A 16,563-nucleotide genomic window follows, 5' to 3' on the forward strand; every position below is an offset into this window, starting at 1 on the left:
TTATGTGAAATCCTTGTACGTCACACCGCCTCGGTGACCCCTGCCTCGCGCCTTTGGAATAATGGAAGCTTGGGGCAGCGAGAAAAGGAGAGCCCAATTTAGTTCTTTTATTGCGGCTGTTAAAAGCTTTTTTCATCATCAAAGAGCCCTCCTTGCAAGCGAGCGAGGACTCATTTGCGAACAAAACCAATAAAAGTCGTTTCTAGTCAAGCAGCAGTAATTTGGTGTCTGGTCTTCGCTCTCTGATGATAAGGTGCTAAAAAGAGACCTCATTCTCAGCCGTCAGCTCAAGGCGCGTGAAGTGCCGCGCGCACAACTTTTCCAGGCCTTTCGCAAAGTTAGATTGGCTTGGAGGAGAGATATTTTGTGGCATACCCAGACAGCCTCTGAGACTGACAGACACACACACCCACACACTTCTCTTTTGGATATGAATTCCAAAATGATTTTTTTCTGTTTTTTATTCGTGTTTACACCCTTTGATGAATTTGCATGAAGCTTTCCAATAAAAAAGTTATTTCCATTTGAGTGTGGAATGGCAGGTTTCATTCATTTCCATCATGCAAGAGCTAAAAAGGTGCATGGGAAGGAAGAGTGATATATCCATTCTTAACACCCCTAGGATTATTTGCTTTAGGATGCAGGAAAACAAAGGAGGAGAATTACACCGAGTTTGGCACAGAACTAGGGGCCAGATGTAGGTAAATCGTTTTTACCGATTCTAAAATACCGAATTTTACCGAATCGGTATTTTATGTGAGTCCTTTGGCTAGAATAGCGGAACAGGCTGGGCTCACGGTGTATTCCTACGCCGATGATACCCAGATTGTTTTTTCTCTCTCGCCGAAAACCAAACATGATATTCCTGGACTCTGTGCTGGACTGACGAGCATTGCCGATTGGATGTATGCTAACAAGCTTAAGCTTAATGGGGGTAAAACTGAACTACTTCTTTTTGGTAATGACAAACCCCTCTGGGGCCCCCAACATTGGCCCTCTAAGATGGGATAACCTCCTACTCCTGTGCATTCGGCCCGCAATCTGGGCGTCATTGTTGACGACCAGCTGAATATGAAGCAACAAGCTGTTAAAGTAGCCTCCACTTGTTTTGTTATTCTTAAGTGGCTACGAAAAATCCTGTGGATGCTTCCTCTGCCTACCCAGAAAACTGTGGTTCATGCCCTTATATCATCCAGGCTGGACTACGGGAATGTATCACTTCTTGGGGCAAGTAAGGAAGTAGTTCACAGGTTACAGGTTGTACAAAATTCTGCTGCCCGTCTACTCTATAAACTTCCATATAGAACTCCGATTTCAGCCTCGCTACGTGATCTTCACTGGCTTCGGATTGAAAACCGTGTGAAGTTCAAAGCTTTGTGCTATATGCACAAGATTAAGTCAGACAATGCACCTCAGTACTTAAAGACCTTGGTCCATCAATATTGTCCATCTCGCACGCTCCGGTCATCAAATCAGCATCTTTTTGTAGTCCCCAGGGTTAGACGCGTAAGAATGGGCGGACATTCCTTTTCCTGTCTGGCTCCTCTGATCTGGAACTCGCTTCCATTTAATCTACGCACTGAGCAATCCTTCCTCAAATTCCGGAAGGAAATTAAAACATGGTTGTTTGATAAATAATTCTGTTGATTTTTACTTGTTTTCCGCCCCCCCACTAGTTATAATTATGGGTCCCTAGCGCCGGGAAACCTACGGGTAGCTGTTGCGCTGTATAAACTCATTAAATAAATAAAATAAAATAAATAAAATTAGAATCGGAAAATGGTATGTAGGAAAAAAATAGGTAAAAAATACCGATTCGGTAAAATTCGGTATCGGACAATCGGAACTTACCGAATCGTTATTTACCGAATCGGTATTTACCGAATCGGTATTCCCTATTCATTCCTATGGGCCAAAAGGCCCATAGGAATGAATAGGGAATACCGATTCGGTAAATATACCGAATCGGTAAAGTTTCCGATTCGGTAATTTTACAGATTCTGTAAATTTACAGATTCTGTAAATTTACTGATTCCGTAACGTTACCGATTCGGAAACTTTACCGATTCGGTATATTTACCGATTCAGCTACTTTTTGGTCCCCTACATCCTGAATACCCAATACCGGTCGGTAATGGCCGAAATTACCGAATTTCGGCCGTTACCGACCGGCATTGGGCCACCTACATTTGGCCCTAGACCTTTACTCACAGAACTGCCTTCACTTGGTTAGGTGTAAATCCTTATAATAGGTCGAGAAGTTAGGGCCAGATTTATGAAGTGGATTGTGTTGCTTTTGCACCACGTAAGGTGGTGAATGCGCGACACAGCCCCCAAATGCAATCTATCAAACCACCCAAGGCCGCTTTGCTTTGCTCTGTGTGGCTTGAGAAATCAGAAGGTGTGCAGTGCAATTCTCCGCATTGCGTTATTCTGCCTTGGGAAGGAATTCCATGGGTGTTACGTGGGTGTTTCCATTCAACTCAAATGGATTTTGATGCATTTCTATATCTAATAATATTAATAATAATAATCCACATTTGTAAAGCGCACAATCACCCGTAAGGGTCTCTAGGCGCTGGGGGCCGTCGGGAAGATTAAGCAAGCTATTGCCCAGAGTCGCATGGTGCTGGGCTGACCTGCCGCCGGAGCCGGGGATCGAACCCTGATCCCCAGATTCCAGCGTCAGTCGCCCTGGCCGCGGCGCCACACCTATCTACCGTTGCTGGAAGATCTGGGAATGCCCCAAAATGCTATGCCTTCCCAGGTGAGGCATAACAAGGTGAAATAGCTTCATTTCTACTTGTTACTTCCTCTTTCTACATGTGCTGCATTCTGCTGCAAAGTCAAAATATGTTACGGTTTATATTAAGAACTCAGTATGGTGATTCACAGGTACAAAATTGATATTCATTTTTACCACATCGGTAGGATAAGAGTTGACCGTGCCGCCATCCATTCCAGTGACTGCAACCAACACACAGATCTACGCCCCTAGCATTCCCCTTGCTGATCTGTCTTACAGCTAATAGCAATTGGCAGGATGAAGTTTCTAAACTTAAGAAAATGCTATCTTGCATTCTCCTCTCGGCATATGTGTAGAAAAGTCTTCTACCAAACTATCACTAAATGTGTACACCTTCACAGCCCCGGATCCGTAATGCTGATTGGTACAAGGAAACCCATGCTGCGAGGACTGGGCCTGATTTGCATGGTGATTCTCCATACAATCTGATAGGTCAGGGTTGCCACTGTTGGTACTTTTTGGAAGCAGAAGCTTCCCTATGTCATTGCTCTGGCTTCATTAATGGGGAAGTATTCTGGCAGCAGAGGCCGTGCTGCTATACAAGGTATAGCCCGAAGTGATGTGTAAAATTCAAATGTGTTTTTAATCTTTCACTATGGTTATAAATAATGTATTTTCAAAAAATATTAATATAAAACCAAGAGCTTGTGAAGTTGTGAAGGTTTTTGCTTCACAACTATTGGTCCCATACCGGCTACCACTATTAAGAATCTCTGGAGGATATTTACAAGCCCCTATCACCACCGGAGGGTTCATTTTTCTGATGCTGTGGTGGCATTGCTCTCAACCCAATATTTGCAAGGTGGCATAAAGTCACTAAACATGACTTGAAACCACCTTGTAAATATGCCCCTTACTGCAGCAGTCTGCTGCAGCAAAGGGGTGGGTAATGGGTGTTGCTGTGCGCATTTCAACGTAAAAACCCATTGCTTTTTGATGCTGCCCCAGATTTACAAGGTATTGGGCAGCGCTGAAAATAAGACGAGGAAATACCTGGTTTTAAACAGACGAGAGGAGGAGAAATGTTTTATTTTTCCTCATATTTTGCTCTTTCCATGTGTGCTGCAGAAAATCGAAACAGTAGATTGCGTTTAAAGATTGTTTTAGTGCAGGAAGTTGTCCCTTCCTGCACATCAACAATTACCACTGCAGCACAGGCACCATTGCAACATGGAGCTAGGGTGCCGCCGCTGGAGCTAGGAAGCTTTTTGACCGCCAGTACCAGGGGAAACGCAGGGGTGCGCTGTATTTGTGTAAATACAGCATATCCCTGCATTAAAAAAACGTCAGAGTGTGGCGTGAGCAATTTTGGAGTAACACCGTGCTCTGACATTTTGTTGTAAATATCCCCGCCCAGTTTTTGGTTTGACTAAAACTTGACTTTTTCTTCTACAAATAAAGCTGGATGCTTCTCGCTGCTTTCTACTACTCAGGACAATTATTATTATTGTTTAGCTTCTAAAGCGCCTGGTTACTCCAAACCGGAGTGTCCAAGCGCTAGAACACCAACAAATCCCTAACTCCAACCAGGCTAGCAGCATAACAATGCCCCAGACTTCCAGACCGAGGCACTACTTTCGTCCTCCAAACGAACATTAAAACAGCCAGGTTTTACATTTTTTCCTAAACAGTGTTTCGGGCGAGCACATCCGTAAATCCAAAGGCAGATCATTCCATGCCTTAGCCGCCAGGAGGCCAAAGGATCTCCCTCCAGCTCCAGCCTTACGTACCCTGGGCACAGTCACTTTGGCTGTGCCCAATTATCTCAGGTTAAGAGCGGGTTGATACGCAGTCATGAGAGGGAGCAAACATCTAGGCCCCTTTTGATGGAGAATCCGATGTCCAAAGCATAGGAAAGTTATTCTTTTTTGCCAACATCTGCATGTAAAATGATGGCCCAATCTTTGATCACTTCCCAACTTGATTACATGAACTCCAACTTTCTGGCATCCCATGCTACCTTCTGCACCATCTCCAGCTGCTCCACAGTGCTGCTGCCCTTCTAATTTTGGGCCTCCCTGGTAGCCTTTCTGCATCTTCACACCTCAGATATCTCCACTGGCTCCCTATCGGCAGATGCTCCATCTTTAATGAACTTTGCCTTACCCACCGAGCCCTTTTCAAAACAAGGACCCTCTATCTCAAATTAAAAATCATGCCTCATCAATCTACTCTGTCCCTACCATCTGCTAGCACCAATCAAATTTTCATTCTTAGTTGTAAACACTGCTGCATTGATGTTTGTGTCTTTTTTCATTAAGGAAGCAAGATTTTGGCTTTAGAGAATAAGATAGGAGAAGTGCCTGAAATGCAGATACATAAGTGCAGGGATGTATGTCATTACAACGCATGCTTTCACTCCGCATGCCATTACGACGCAACTTTTACAACGCAAGTCGTTACAATTACCTGCGTTGGGGGGCGCTGGATAGTGAATAGTTTAATTTACTATTCCAACTCCAGTCCCCGTGGATAGTAGGGAAGGTGTTGGATAGTAATTAAACTATTCCCTATCCTAGAGCGCCCTCCAGCGCAAGTCGTTGTAATGACTTGTGTTGTAATAGTTGCGTCGTAATGGTAGTGCGGAGTAAAAGTTGCGTTGTAAAGAATGTTTCCTAAGTGCAGGTACTCAGAAACCTAGAACACCTGTTCGCCACTGAGAAATATCAATACTCTCCCCACTAAAAACACTTCCCCAGCTGAGAAGTGCTAGTACTCTTCCATTACAAATATTGCACCACTGTTGGGAAGTGCTAGCACTCTCCCATTCCAAATATTGCACCACTGCCGAGAAGTGCTAGCACTCTCCCATTCCAAATATTGCACCACTGCTGAGAAGTGCTAGCACTCGCCCATTCCCAATATTGCACCACTGCTGAGAAGTGCTGGTACTCGCCCATTCCCAATATTGCACCACTGCCGAGAAGTGCTAGCACTCTCCCATTCCAAATATTGCACCACTGCTGAGAAGTGCTAGCACTCTCCCATTCCAAATATTGCACCACTGCTGAGAAGTGCTAGCACTCGCCCATTCCCAATATTGCACCACTGCCGAGAAGTGCTAGCACTCTCCCATTCCAAATATTGCACCACTGCCGAGAAGTGCTAGCACTCTCCCATTCCAAATATTGCACCACTGCTGAGAAGTGCTAGCACTCGCCCATTCCAAATATTGCACCACTGCCGAGAAGTGCTAGCACTCGCCCATTCCCAATATTGCACCACTGCTGAGAAGTGCTGGTACTCTCCCTTTCAAATTTAAGAACTACAGTTACTTTATACATCAGAGTACCTGTCCATTTAAAGCAGTGGATAGAAGTTCATTGAACCCTCGCCCCGTCAAAATATTTTACCTTCTTTGTAAAGGGCAACGTTTTCTGACTTTTGCTCGGATATGCAGGTGTGGATGAAAATATACAGACGTCTATAAACCACAATTTGGGAGGCTTGGTCTACGGAATCTGTTGTTATTTGTAGCGTTATTGATGTTACATGATTGTTTCCCTCTCTATTCCCCCTGCATCCTTCTCCCAGGATATGACATGATGGAGGCATTTGGGCTGGCAGAAAAGACTTACTCCTCAATCAATGGAGTTGCGATGGACCCCTATATCTTCAATGGGAAGCGGACCTACACCCTCTTTCAAGATTCGCAGGTCACCCGTCCAACCAGGTAAGTGGTGCCCACAACCCTGAGGGCAGCCTATGGGGTTGGCAGGTACATGTAGCGCCAGCCTGCCCTCAACCTCGCTCAACTTTCTTTTCTGCTGAATCTGTATCCGGCAATCCCCCTAGAGTGTGCTTGACTCCTGGCTTGCGGAGAATTTACCCCCCGAAACACGTCTCCACCTACGTATCCTACTGCCTCTTTAGGTTGCCCTCCTCTACACGTCACTTGAATCTACACCTATTAGCTCTTCTTTTTTTTTTTTATTCTACCCCCATTAAATCAATTTTTATCTCATCCTGTTAGTCACGTTTTTCTACATAGTCCATATGGTATTCGGCCCTCATGTGTTATGTGTTCCTGGGCTCTGTTTATGTATCTGGTCCCAGTTATCCATCCAGGGCTTTACATATCAGACCGGAGCCCCATGTATTATACTACTGTTTCTTTCTCCCTGTTTGTTTTTTGAAAAATGCATAAAAAATATTTCTGAACTAAAGTTAAAATAACATTTTTAATTGTCTGAAATGAAAATAGGTCTGAAATGAAAATGATATTGATAAAACCACATTGCTTAGTTATAGTGATCTCATTTCCATCTTCCCTTTCTTCTCTTCCTTAGTTCCTTTCTTTCTTTTCTCATCCCCTTGTCTGTCATTCCTTCTTTTCTGCTGTCCTTCTCTCCCTTCCTCCTCAGCCGCCCTCCTTTCTCTCTCGCTCTCCCACCCTCTGTTATTGCTTCCTTCCTTCCCACTGTCTCTGCCTCTCTCCTTCCTTCCTCAAACCAACCAGCCTCCCTCCCTCCTCTTCCTTGCATCCCTACTTCGTTCCCTTCTCCATTCCTTCCTGCCTCCTCCTCTCCTTCTTGCTCTCTCCTTCTCACAACAAAAGTTAGGCACATCTTCAACTTCCCCTTCAAGGTTCCAGCGGGGAGCTAAAGACCGGAGGGCACTAATTGATGGAATCCATTTAGTAAGCAATTAATACAGCTAGCGCTGCAGGCGTCGCCTCTTAAACAAACTTCAAACGCCTCTGCTGCAGACGGGGACGTGTATCTGGGTAGACAGGCGCGTGTCACAAGGTGGGCAGATTAACAGCGCATTCTCGCAGTGAGCCTACAATGGAGGGTGGCAGCTCGCCCTAATTAACCCCCAGACGCAAGGCAGAGGCTGATTATGAAACATGGAGGGTTTTACAGATATCAAACGCCAAGGTTTGCAGCCCCCTCTCCTGCTAGGGAAGTGCTGCTGGGAAAGCCTGATTTTCAGTGCAGGGGGCCCTAAACAGCTGAATCAGGTGGAAGGAAGGGGTGGAAAAGAGCCTCCGCCCAACTATATCTTAAAATATGTATGAGTTTCTTGTTCCCATATCCTTAAAAACTCAAGAAGACGCTGATGGGAGGAGCTCTTCTAGAGTGACATCCTCCCCCCAGGTCATTACTTTAACCCCTTGTGTGCTGTTGACGAGGTGTGCTGTTGACGAGCTCAGCTCGTCATGAGGGACGGTTGAGCTGCCCTCCTGACGAACTCAGCTCGTCCCAGCCGTTGGAACGTTTGCACGCGGGGATAATTTCCCCCCTGTGCTGAACGTTCTAAAAACGGGTGTGGTGTGACGAGCTCAGCTCGTCATGAGGGCAGCTCCGCTGTGCCTCATGGCGAGCCGAGCTCGTCAACAGCACAGCAGCGCCGCGCGCTGCCCCCCCCCCGCAGCCAAGGGGTTAAACCTACAAATGACTGGTGTTAGGTGTCCTTGTCTAAGTAGTTCAATGGAAGCATAACAAAACTACAAATCTCAGACTGCATTAGGTTGTTACAGAAAAATCCAGGTCTGGAAGCGGCGCCTGCACTGACCTGAAGTGAGCCAAACCATGGCAGGGACATGTTCTCAGCCCCTTAGTATTAGTCATTCAAATGGTCAGGCCCTGATTATGAGCTTTGACCAAAATCTATGCTAACAGAAGTTTCTGACAGGACTGGGATTTTGATCTGTGAGATACATATTGCATCTCTGCTGTTTTACCGTGACAGTTTTTGGCAGGTCAAACTTGTGGAAATCTATTCGGCGGAAAAGGCCTTTGAAAAAGAAAAAACACTGGGTGAGTTAAATACTGCTTCTCTACGTTATGCCTCATTTCCAAGTGAAAAGCTTTGAGTGTGTTCTATTTCCCACAACCAGCAAAAAAGTGGAGAAGTGTGGCTCAATGGTTAGAGCGGCAGACCCTGATGCAGAGGTCTAGTCCGGGACCAGGGTTCAATTCCCCGCCTCGGCGGGTCTTGGGCTCAAAATTCCACAGACCTGATAATTCTCGCCTCGGTGCCTATTCCAATCATGGAGTCCCACTCTGCAACTCTGGGCAATAGCTTGCTTAATCTCCACAACGGCCCCCACAACGCTAAGGATGCCTGGCCTCCACCTTGGGGGTGCCCAGGTGTGGACACCTCACAGGGAAAGCCAGGATGGGTTCCACAGCGGTATTCGTAGAAGCGCCTTTAGACCCTTGCGGGTGAGTAGTGCGCTATACAAGTATCAATTTACATTTACATTTTTAAACACCTCACTTGGGTAAGTAACTATGTCTACTGGATGCAGTAAATACAGCATTCTATTCTCAGTCACTCGGGATCATGCACTTAGTAAAAGTAGAAAAATCTGCAGCAGGAAACTGGCATAGACAAACTCTCAGTGTACACCTCTCAACTCAAGACTGGATTTCTGTGACCCCCAGGCTAACACCACACTTCTGCAGCCCAAGGGTGTGTATGCACAATTATTTACTAGTATGAACTGAACATACCTGACCAACAAGAATACCTAGGGTGCCTTCATTGGTCAATATCATCTCAGGTACAAAGCAACAGTAAATGCAATTGGTTAGCTACCTCAAGTAAGTCTCTGTGGGGCATATTACCAAGGCGGGCGATATGTGATTATCGCCGCTTTAGCGGCCGCTTTTGGCGGCTAAGCAGCGATAATTGTATCGCCCTATTAGCAAGCTGTCGCTAACAGCAGTTAGCGACAGCTTGTAGGCGATAGCGAGCGGTTTGGGGCCCGCTTTGCATGTCAGTGATATTTATCGCAAATGACATGCAAAGTGGGCGTACCCAACCTGTTAGCGACTAAAAGCAGTCGCTAACGTCGCTATCGCCTATTAGCAAGGCAGGCGTAGCGATGGAAATATTCGCGTATCTCCAAAAACTAACACCTGCTCAGACCAGTTCTTAGCCATTATATCCAATGGGAGGTGGATATAATGGCTAAGACCCTGTTAGCGATAATGCACGAATATCGCTTTATTCTCAGCGATATTCACGGATTTCGCCGGTAATATTATCGCTGTTGAGATAAACATTGCTAATAGCACATTATCTCAGCGATAATATCCGGTGATGCGCGGCGATAAAAAAATTGCTGCTAAGCCTACTTAGCGATAAATATCACTAGTTGTTGGTAATATGCCCCTGTGTTCTCTGTATTGCATCCTCTCTCACCCTTGTGCCAAGTCCATGCACTACGAATATTTACCTTGGAGTTTTAAATGAGTTAAGTCCATCCAACAAGAGGTACCTGGACGGAGAAGAGGACAAAAGCTTGAGGCTGCTTGAAAGGAAGAGATAAGAGTGAGCAGTGTGGGCATAATGAGGCTCTTAATTGCCAACTGCATCCCCTGCTTTCTTTGAAAAGTGTAAAACACAGAAAGAACTGGTGAAAGGTATGAAAGATCTGCCTTCCTACCTACTACTTCAGCCAGGTCTCTCCAGGCGCCCTGTGCAAGTAACGTTCTTCCTTGTTCTGCACTCAGCTGAACTTCTTTCAAAAGAGAATCAACTCTACGTCTCTCTCCTCCTTTCAGTCACTACTCTTTTTCCCTCTCGGTTTGTTCAATCTGCTTTCCTCTTCTTCTTGCCTGCTCTCTTTGATACTCTCTACTTGCATTGCTCTCATCTTCTCCCTCCTTCCTCCCCCGCCCTTTCTATCATTTTCTTTTCCTCCTCTTCTGTTCTCCCCATTGCTTTCTGCGCATCTTGCTCTATATACCGTTTCTCGTATTTTTTTTCTTTCCCTATTGCCCCCACATTCCATTTCCCCCCGCCCTTGTTCTTTTATTTCTATCCCCGCCCTATATTCCCTCCTTTTTACCAATCTCCCTTTTCCTCATTCTTTCTCTATGTTCTTATTTCCATTCCTTTCTTTCTTCTGCTCGCCTTTTCCACATCCCATTTTCCTTTCCACTTCCTTTGTTTTTCTTTCGCTGTATTTCTCTTTCTGCCTACTCTCTTTTTGCCTACCCTCCTTTTCTCTTCCCCTCTTTCTCTACATCGCCTTGTCTACTTCTCTCCTTTCGTCGCGTTTCTTTCTTTGTATTCGCTCTCTTAACATACTCCTTCCTCCCTCCTTTCCCCTATCCATATATACTTTCCGCTAACGTAGCTGTGTTTGTCCGTCAGGGAGGTGCACCCGGATGGACTTCCACAGGACCACACCATAAGCGTTCTTCTGCGTCTACTTCCGGACACCGGTGCGGAGCCCTTTGCCGTTTGGCAAGTTGTGGACGAGGACTTCCAGCCACTTGTCGGACTCGTCTTTGACCGTAAGTGTTCACTACCTTTTTGCTGAATTGTTTTTTTTTCACTTAAGGTCATCATGCCAGCGTTTCTTGCGGACGAGATGTCGGCAACAAGCCCGGTGAGGCACTTCAAGGAGGAGCATGTGGCAGAAGGGCTTAGGATGACTAACCGTCTGTAAATTTCACACTCCGTCCGTAAATTAAACTTCACGTCCGTCGTCTGTGAGGATCCCTTTTACGGACGCTGTATGTCTGTATTTTTGGGCCTGGCAGGGAGCAGAGCTGTTCCCCTGCGAGAGTCCTCAGCTCCCTGCTGAGGCCGCCTCGCATTCCTCCTCTTAGCGTAACAGTTCAAGTTCAAGTTCAAGTTCAGGGGATTTGTATAGCGCACTACTCACCCAGAGGGTCTCAAGGCGCTTGGGGGAGGGGGTGCATTATTTATCGAAAAGCCAGTTTTTAAGTTCCTTTCTGAAGGAAATGTGGTTCTGCGTGAGGCGGAGGTGAGTGGGGAGACAATTCCAGGTTTTGGCCGCCAAGTAGGAGAAGGATCTTCCTCCCATGGTGGATCTGTGGATGCGCGGAACTGCGGCGAGGGCTTGATTGGTGGATCTTAGTTGGCGGGTGGGTGTGTAGAAGGATAGTCGTGTGTTGAGACATTCGGGTCCTAGTTTGTAAAGGGCCTTTTGTGCATGGGTGAGGAGACGGAACGTTATTCTCTTGTTGACGGGAAGCCAGTGGAGGTCTTTCAGGTGACCGGTAATGTGAGCTTGGCGAGGGATGTCCAATATGAGTCTGGCTGATGCGTTTTGGATGCGTTGGAGTTTTTTCTGTAATTTGGCTGTGGTTCCGGCGTAGAGGGTGTTTCCATAGTCCAGTCGGCTAGTGACTAGTGCGTGAGTGACAGTCTTTCTTGTTTCTGTGGGGATCCAACGAAAGATTTTCTTGAGCATACGAAGTACGTTGAAGCAAGAGGATGAGACGGCGTTGACTTGTCTGGTCATCGAGAGGGAGGAGTCTAGGATGAAGCCTAGGTTACGTGCGTGGTCTGTGGGTATGGGTGCCGTGCCCAGGGCCAATGGCCACCATGAGTCGTCCCAGGCAGAAGGGGATGATCCTAGGATGAGGACTTCCGTTTTGTCTGAGTTAAGTTTTAGGCGGCTGTTTTTCATCCATTCGGCTACTTCTTTCATGCCTTCGTGAAGATTGGTTTTGGCGGTGTTAGGGTCTTTGGTGAGGGAAAGGATCAGCTGGGTGTCGTCAGCGTAAGAGATGATGTTGAGGTAGTGTTGTCGTGCGATGGATGCGAGGGGACTCATGTAAACGTTGAAGAGGGTGGGACTGAGTGATGATCCTTGTGGTACTCCGCAGATGACTTCGGTGGCCTCTGATTTGAATGGGGGGAGTCGGACTCTCTGGGTTCTCCCGGCGAGGAACGAGATGATCCAGTCCAAGGCTTTTCCTTGTATGCCGATGTTGCTGAGGCGTTGTATGAGGGTGCTATGGCAGACTGTGTCGAAGGCGGCGGAGAGGTCGAGTAGGATGAGGGCAGCTGTTTCTCCATTGTCCAGAAGCGTTCGGATGTCGTCTGTCGCTGCAATGAGGGCGGTTTCGGTGCTGTGTTTGGCTCGGAAGCCGGGCTGTGAGGTGTTGAGTGAGTTGTTGGATTCAAGGAAGGCGGCGAGCTGGCTGTTGACGGCTTTCTCAATGACTTTGGCAGGGAATGGGAGGAGGGAGATGGGGCGGTAGTTCTTAAGTTCAGAGGGGTCTGTTGTGGGTTTCTTCAGGAGGGCACTGAGTTCGGCGTGTTTCCAGCTTTCTGGGAAGGTAGCAGAGTTGAAGGAGCAGTTGATGACATCACGGAGATGGGGTGCGATGATGGAGTCTGCTTTGTTGAAGATGTGGTGGGGACAGGGGTCGGTTGGCGAACCTGAATGGATGGAGTTCATTAGGCGGATGGTGTCTTCAGTGTTGATTGGGTTCCAGGCGCTAAGGTTATTAGAGGGCGGTTTGGGTTTGGAGGTGGGTGGAGTGGATTGTTCATTGAAAATGTTCTCAAAGCTGGTATGTATGTCGGCTATTTTGTTGTAGAAGAAAGAGGATAACGAATCACAGAGGTCTTGGGAGGGAGTAATGTCGTTTGAGGCTGCGGTGGGGTTGGTAAATTCTTTGACGATGTTGAATAATTCCTTGCTGTTATGGGCGTTGTTGTCGAGTCGATCCTTGAATGCTGATTTCTTGGTGGATCTGATCAGTTGGTGGTGTTTGCGGGTGGCTGTCTTGAAGGTGGTCAGGTTGTCGGTGGTTGTGTTTTTTCTCCATGTTTTCTCGAGAGTACGGCATAGTTTCTTGGATTTCTTAAGGTCATCGTTGAACCAGGGGGCCTTTTTGCTACCCTGTTTGGTTCGGTGGTTTTTCAAGGGTGCTAATTCGTCAACGCTGTGAGTGATCCATTGTTTGAGTTTGGTGGCAGCTTGGTTTGGGTCCGATGAGAGGGCGGGAGGGTTTTGTTTGAGCGATGTGAGGAGTTGGTCGGTGGAGATTTTGTTCCAGTTTCTTCGCGGAAAAGGTTGTGGGGGGTTGTGGGTCGAGGTAGTTTTGTAGCTGAAGTGAATACAGCTGTGGTCCGTCCAATGGAGAGCTGTGGTGTGATCGAAGGAGATGTGCTTGCTGGAGGTGAAGATTGGGTCGAGCGTATGTCCGGCTACATGGGTGGGGGTGTCAACAAGTTGTTTGAGTCCGAGATTGGCCAGGTTGTCCAGAAGGATGGTGGTGTTGCAGTCGTTTTTCTTTTCCAGGTGGAAGTTGAGGTCTCCCAGTAGAATGTAGTTCTCGGAGGTGAGGGCGTGTGGGCTGATGAAGTCAGTGATGTCTTCGCTGAATTGTTGACGGGTTCCTGGTGGTCTGTAGATGAGGGTGCCTCTAAGTGTGGTCCTGGGGTCGGTGTGGATCTGGAAGTGGAGGTGTTCGGCGGTTGCAAGGTAATCGTCGAAACTGGTCGCGATTCTGATGGTTTTCTTATGGACGATGGCGATGCCTCCTCCTGTTTGGTTGGCACGATGCGATACAGCAGCTGAGCAGGCACAAATTAAGCAGGCAAATAAGTTCTACAAAGCACAGGATCGATTTTGGCAGCAGAGCTAGCGCTACGATACCCAGAGGCAGGGAGGCAGGGAGGAGCGACCGGGTCTGCAGGAGTCAACAGCAGCCCCACACGTCCATTGTCATTCTAAAGGCTCAGGACACTAGGTAATAAAAGGACCAGGCATGGATGCACACAGGAGCACACAAACCACAGCCTGGCTGGTGCCACCAGAATCGCCCCAGCGTCATCCACACTTACTTTTCCAAGAGCAATGGACAATGTCAGCTTTCTAATCAGGTGCGCGAGAGGCACAAGTTGAACACACGCTATTTAACCCCTTGCATGCGGGGATGATTCCCCCACTGTGCTGGGGGAGGGGGGGCACGCACAGCGCTCCCATGCTCATGACGAGCTCAGCTCATCATGAGGCACAGTACTCGTGTGCTCATAACGAGCTGAGCTCGTCACGGCCACACCCGTTTTTCGTGGAACATTCAGCACAGCAGAGGAATTTTCCCCGCGTATGCGTTCCACCGCTCATGACGAGCTCAGCTCGTCATGAGCACACGAGCACCGTGCCTCATGACGAGTTGAGCCCGTCATGAGCGTTCACGGGGTTTAAATTAATATATCACGTTTCCATTCGAGAGAGCAAAGCATATAGATCTGTTTATTTTGTGTTTTTTAGATAATTACATTTCGTCTTCACTATACATCAAAGCGCTGGAAGGGCATTTTATTACTTGTTTTACGTATCCCCATTGTAAAACTCATGATCCTGAGTACTACCATGCAAATGCATAAAACGACATAAAAATAAAACCATCAACTGAAAACTGAAAGAAGTATGAAAAGGTGGGACGAAAAGCTATGCAGATAACATACTATTTGTTTATGTTTGATGGTTTTATATAGCGTACGTTTGACCCAAGGACATTGGAGCGCTTAACGTGCACCACATTGCACAAGATCAGTTCATGTTTTTTTTGAGTCATGGAGATTCCCTGTGCCTGAACCCCAATACAATTACGTAGCAAAATACTGATGAATTATTGAATGTCGTTGTCCATTCAGTAATTCATCAGTAACCATATAAATATATTATTGGCACTTGAAATACCACAAAAAGATCTGCACAGTTGCTCAAAGCTGCCCGCATACCAAAAAAACGTGAAGTGCATGATTGTCTCAACCTAATATAAACTTATTTTGACTTGCACTTAAGTGCACGTCCCTTTACTTACTTACATATTATCACACAACCTCCTTTGATAGATCTGATAAACTTACCTTTTGTCCCAAAGTTTTGTCCAGAATTTTGACCTTCTGTCCTGAATTTTTGTCCTGAATGTTGACCCTTTGTCCTGAATTTTTATACTCACCGTCCAGAATTTGCACCCATGCAAGTTGGTCACCCTGTAAGGGCTACATCTGCCAACTTTACAATTGTGTTGAGTCACGGCGTCGGGTAAACTTCCTGTGATTCTGGGTCAAATAATTTAATTTCCTGGTCCTTAAAAAACAAAATGCATTATGTAATGTGACTGTTGCTCATGTAAAGTACTCCAATACCTTCGGGTCGAGTTCGCACTGCAATAAAACTGCAACAAAATATTCACACACGTTATTTATTGCGAAGTCCCCTGTTGTAATGCTGGGCCTCCTGAGGCCCAAGAACGCTACATGCGAATACAGCGAGCGTCGGGGAACATCGCCAGTAGAATTTCTTTCAACAGCAAAGTATTCTGAGATAAAATACTGGTGCTATGGTGAGTACAGCTCCCCTCAGTCTCCCTAAGACGCAACTATTAATGATATATTCCATAGGTTGCTTCGGCTTTTTTTAAATATATTGCTCACCACTAGATGGCGGCATCGTTTCACTTCTCGATGCTTTTGAACGGAAATGCTATCAAAATAATTTTGGGAAATGCAAATATTAAAACATTTTTTTTTAGCTTGAAAGATTCCTACACATAAGAAGTTGTATATTTCTTTCTGCATCTAAGAATATGTCCCAGGCTCTCCTCGACTTCAGCTGGGCAGATGTAGCATTCTTGGGCAATCCTAGACAGGCTGGGCAGAAGTCCCTTGCGAAAGAAATGGTAAAATAAAACCAGTGGTCAGGTCGATGCATTGGAAATAACTAGTTAAGGTAAGGTTAAAGCAATTGTCCGGTCGTAACTTTGTCAATGACCTTTTAAAGTAAGTGCAAAGCAATGGTCAGGTCGAAGTAATTGTCCAGTCATCAGATTACATCAATGGTCAGGTTGAAATAACAGTCACGTCAAAGCATTGGTCATTTTGGTGACCGGCTGGTCACTGTTCTAGTGCTGCTAATTGTGTGCTTGCACCAGCCACTCCCTGAGGGCTAGCTTTCACCCTCACCCCACACCTATTCATCACAGATGTCACAGGACATGTGACCCTGTCAATAAAAAGGG

The 16,563-nt window shown here is 46.4% G+C and overlaps 1 protein-coding gene across 1 annotated transcript in view; it reads left to right on the forward strand.

Moving 5' to 3' along the window:
* Nucleotides 1-16,563, forward strand: part of COL20A1 (collagen type XX alpha 1 chain) — a 511,940-nt gene that overhangs the window by 325,441 nt on the left and 169,936 nt on the right. The window contains exons 25-26 of the mRNA XM_078651638.1: nt 6,341-6,479; nt 10,919-11,061. Coding sequence (XP_078507764.1) covers nt 6,341-6,479; nt 10,919-11,061 — 282 coding nt within the window. The remainder of the gene's footprint in view (nt 1-6,340; nt 6,480-10,918; nt 11,062-16,563) is intronic.

The sequence above is a fragment of the Lissotriton helveticus genome, chromosome 7, assembly GCF_964261635.1.
Source record: "Lissotriton helveticus chromosome 7, aLisHel1.1, whole genome shotgun sequence".
NCBI classification, from domain to species: domain Eukaryota; kingdom Metazoa; phylum Chordata; class Amphibia; order Caudata; family Salamandridae; genus Lissotriton; species Lissotriton helveticus.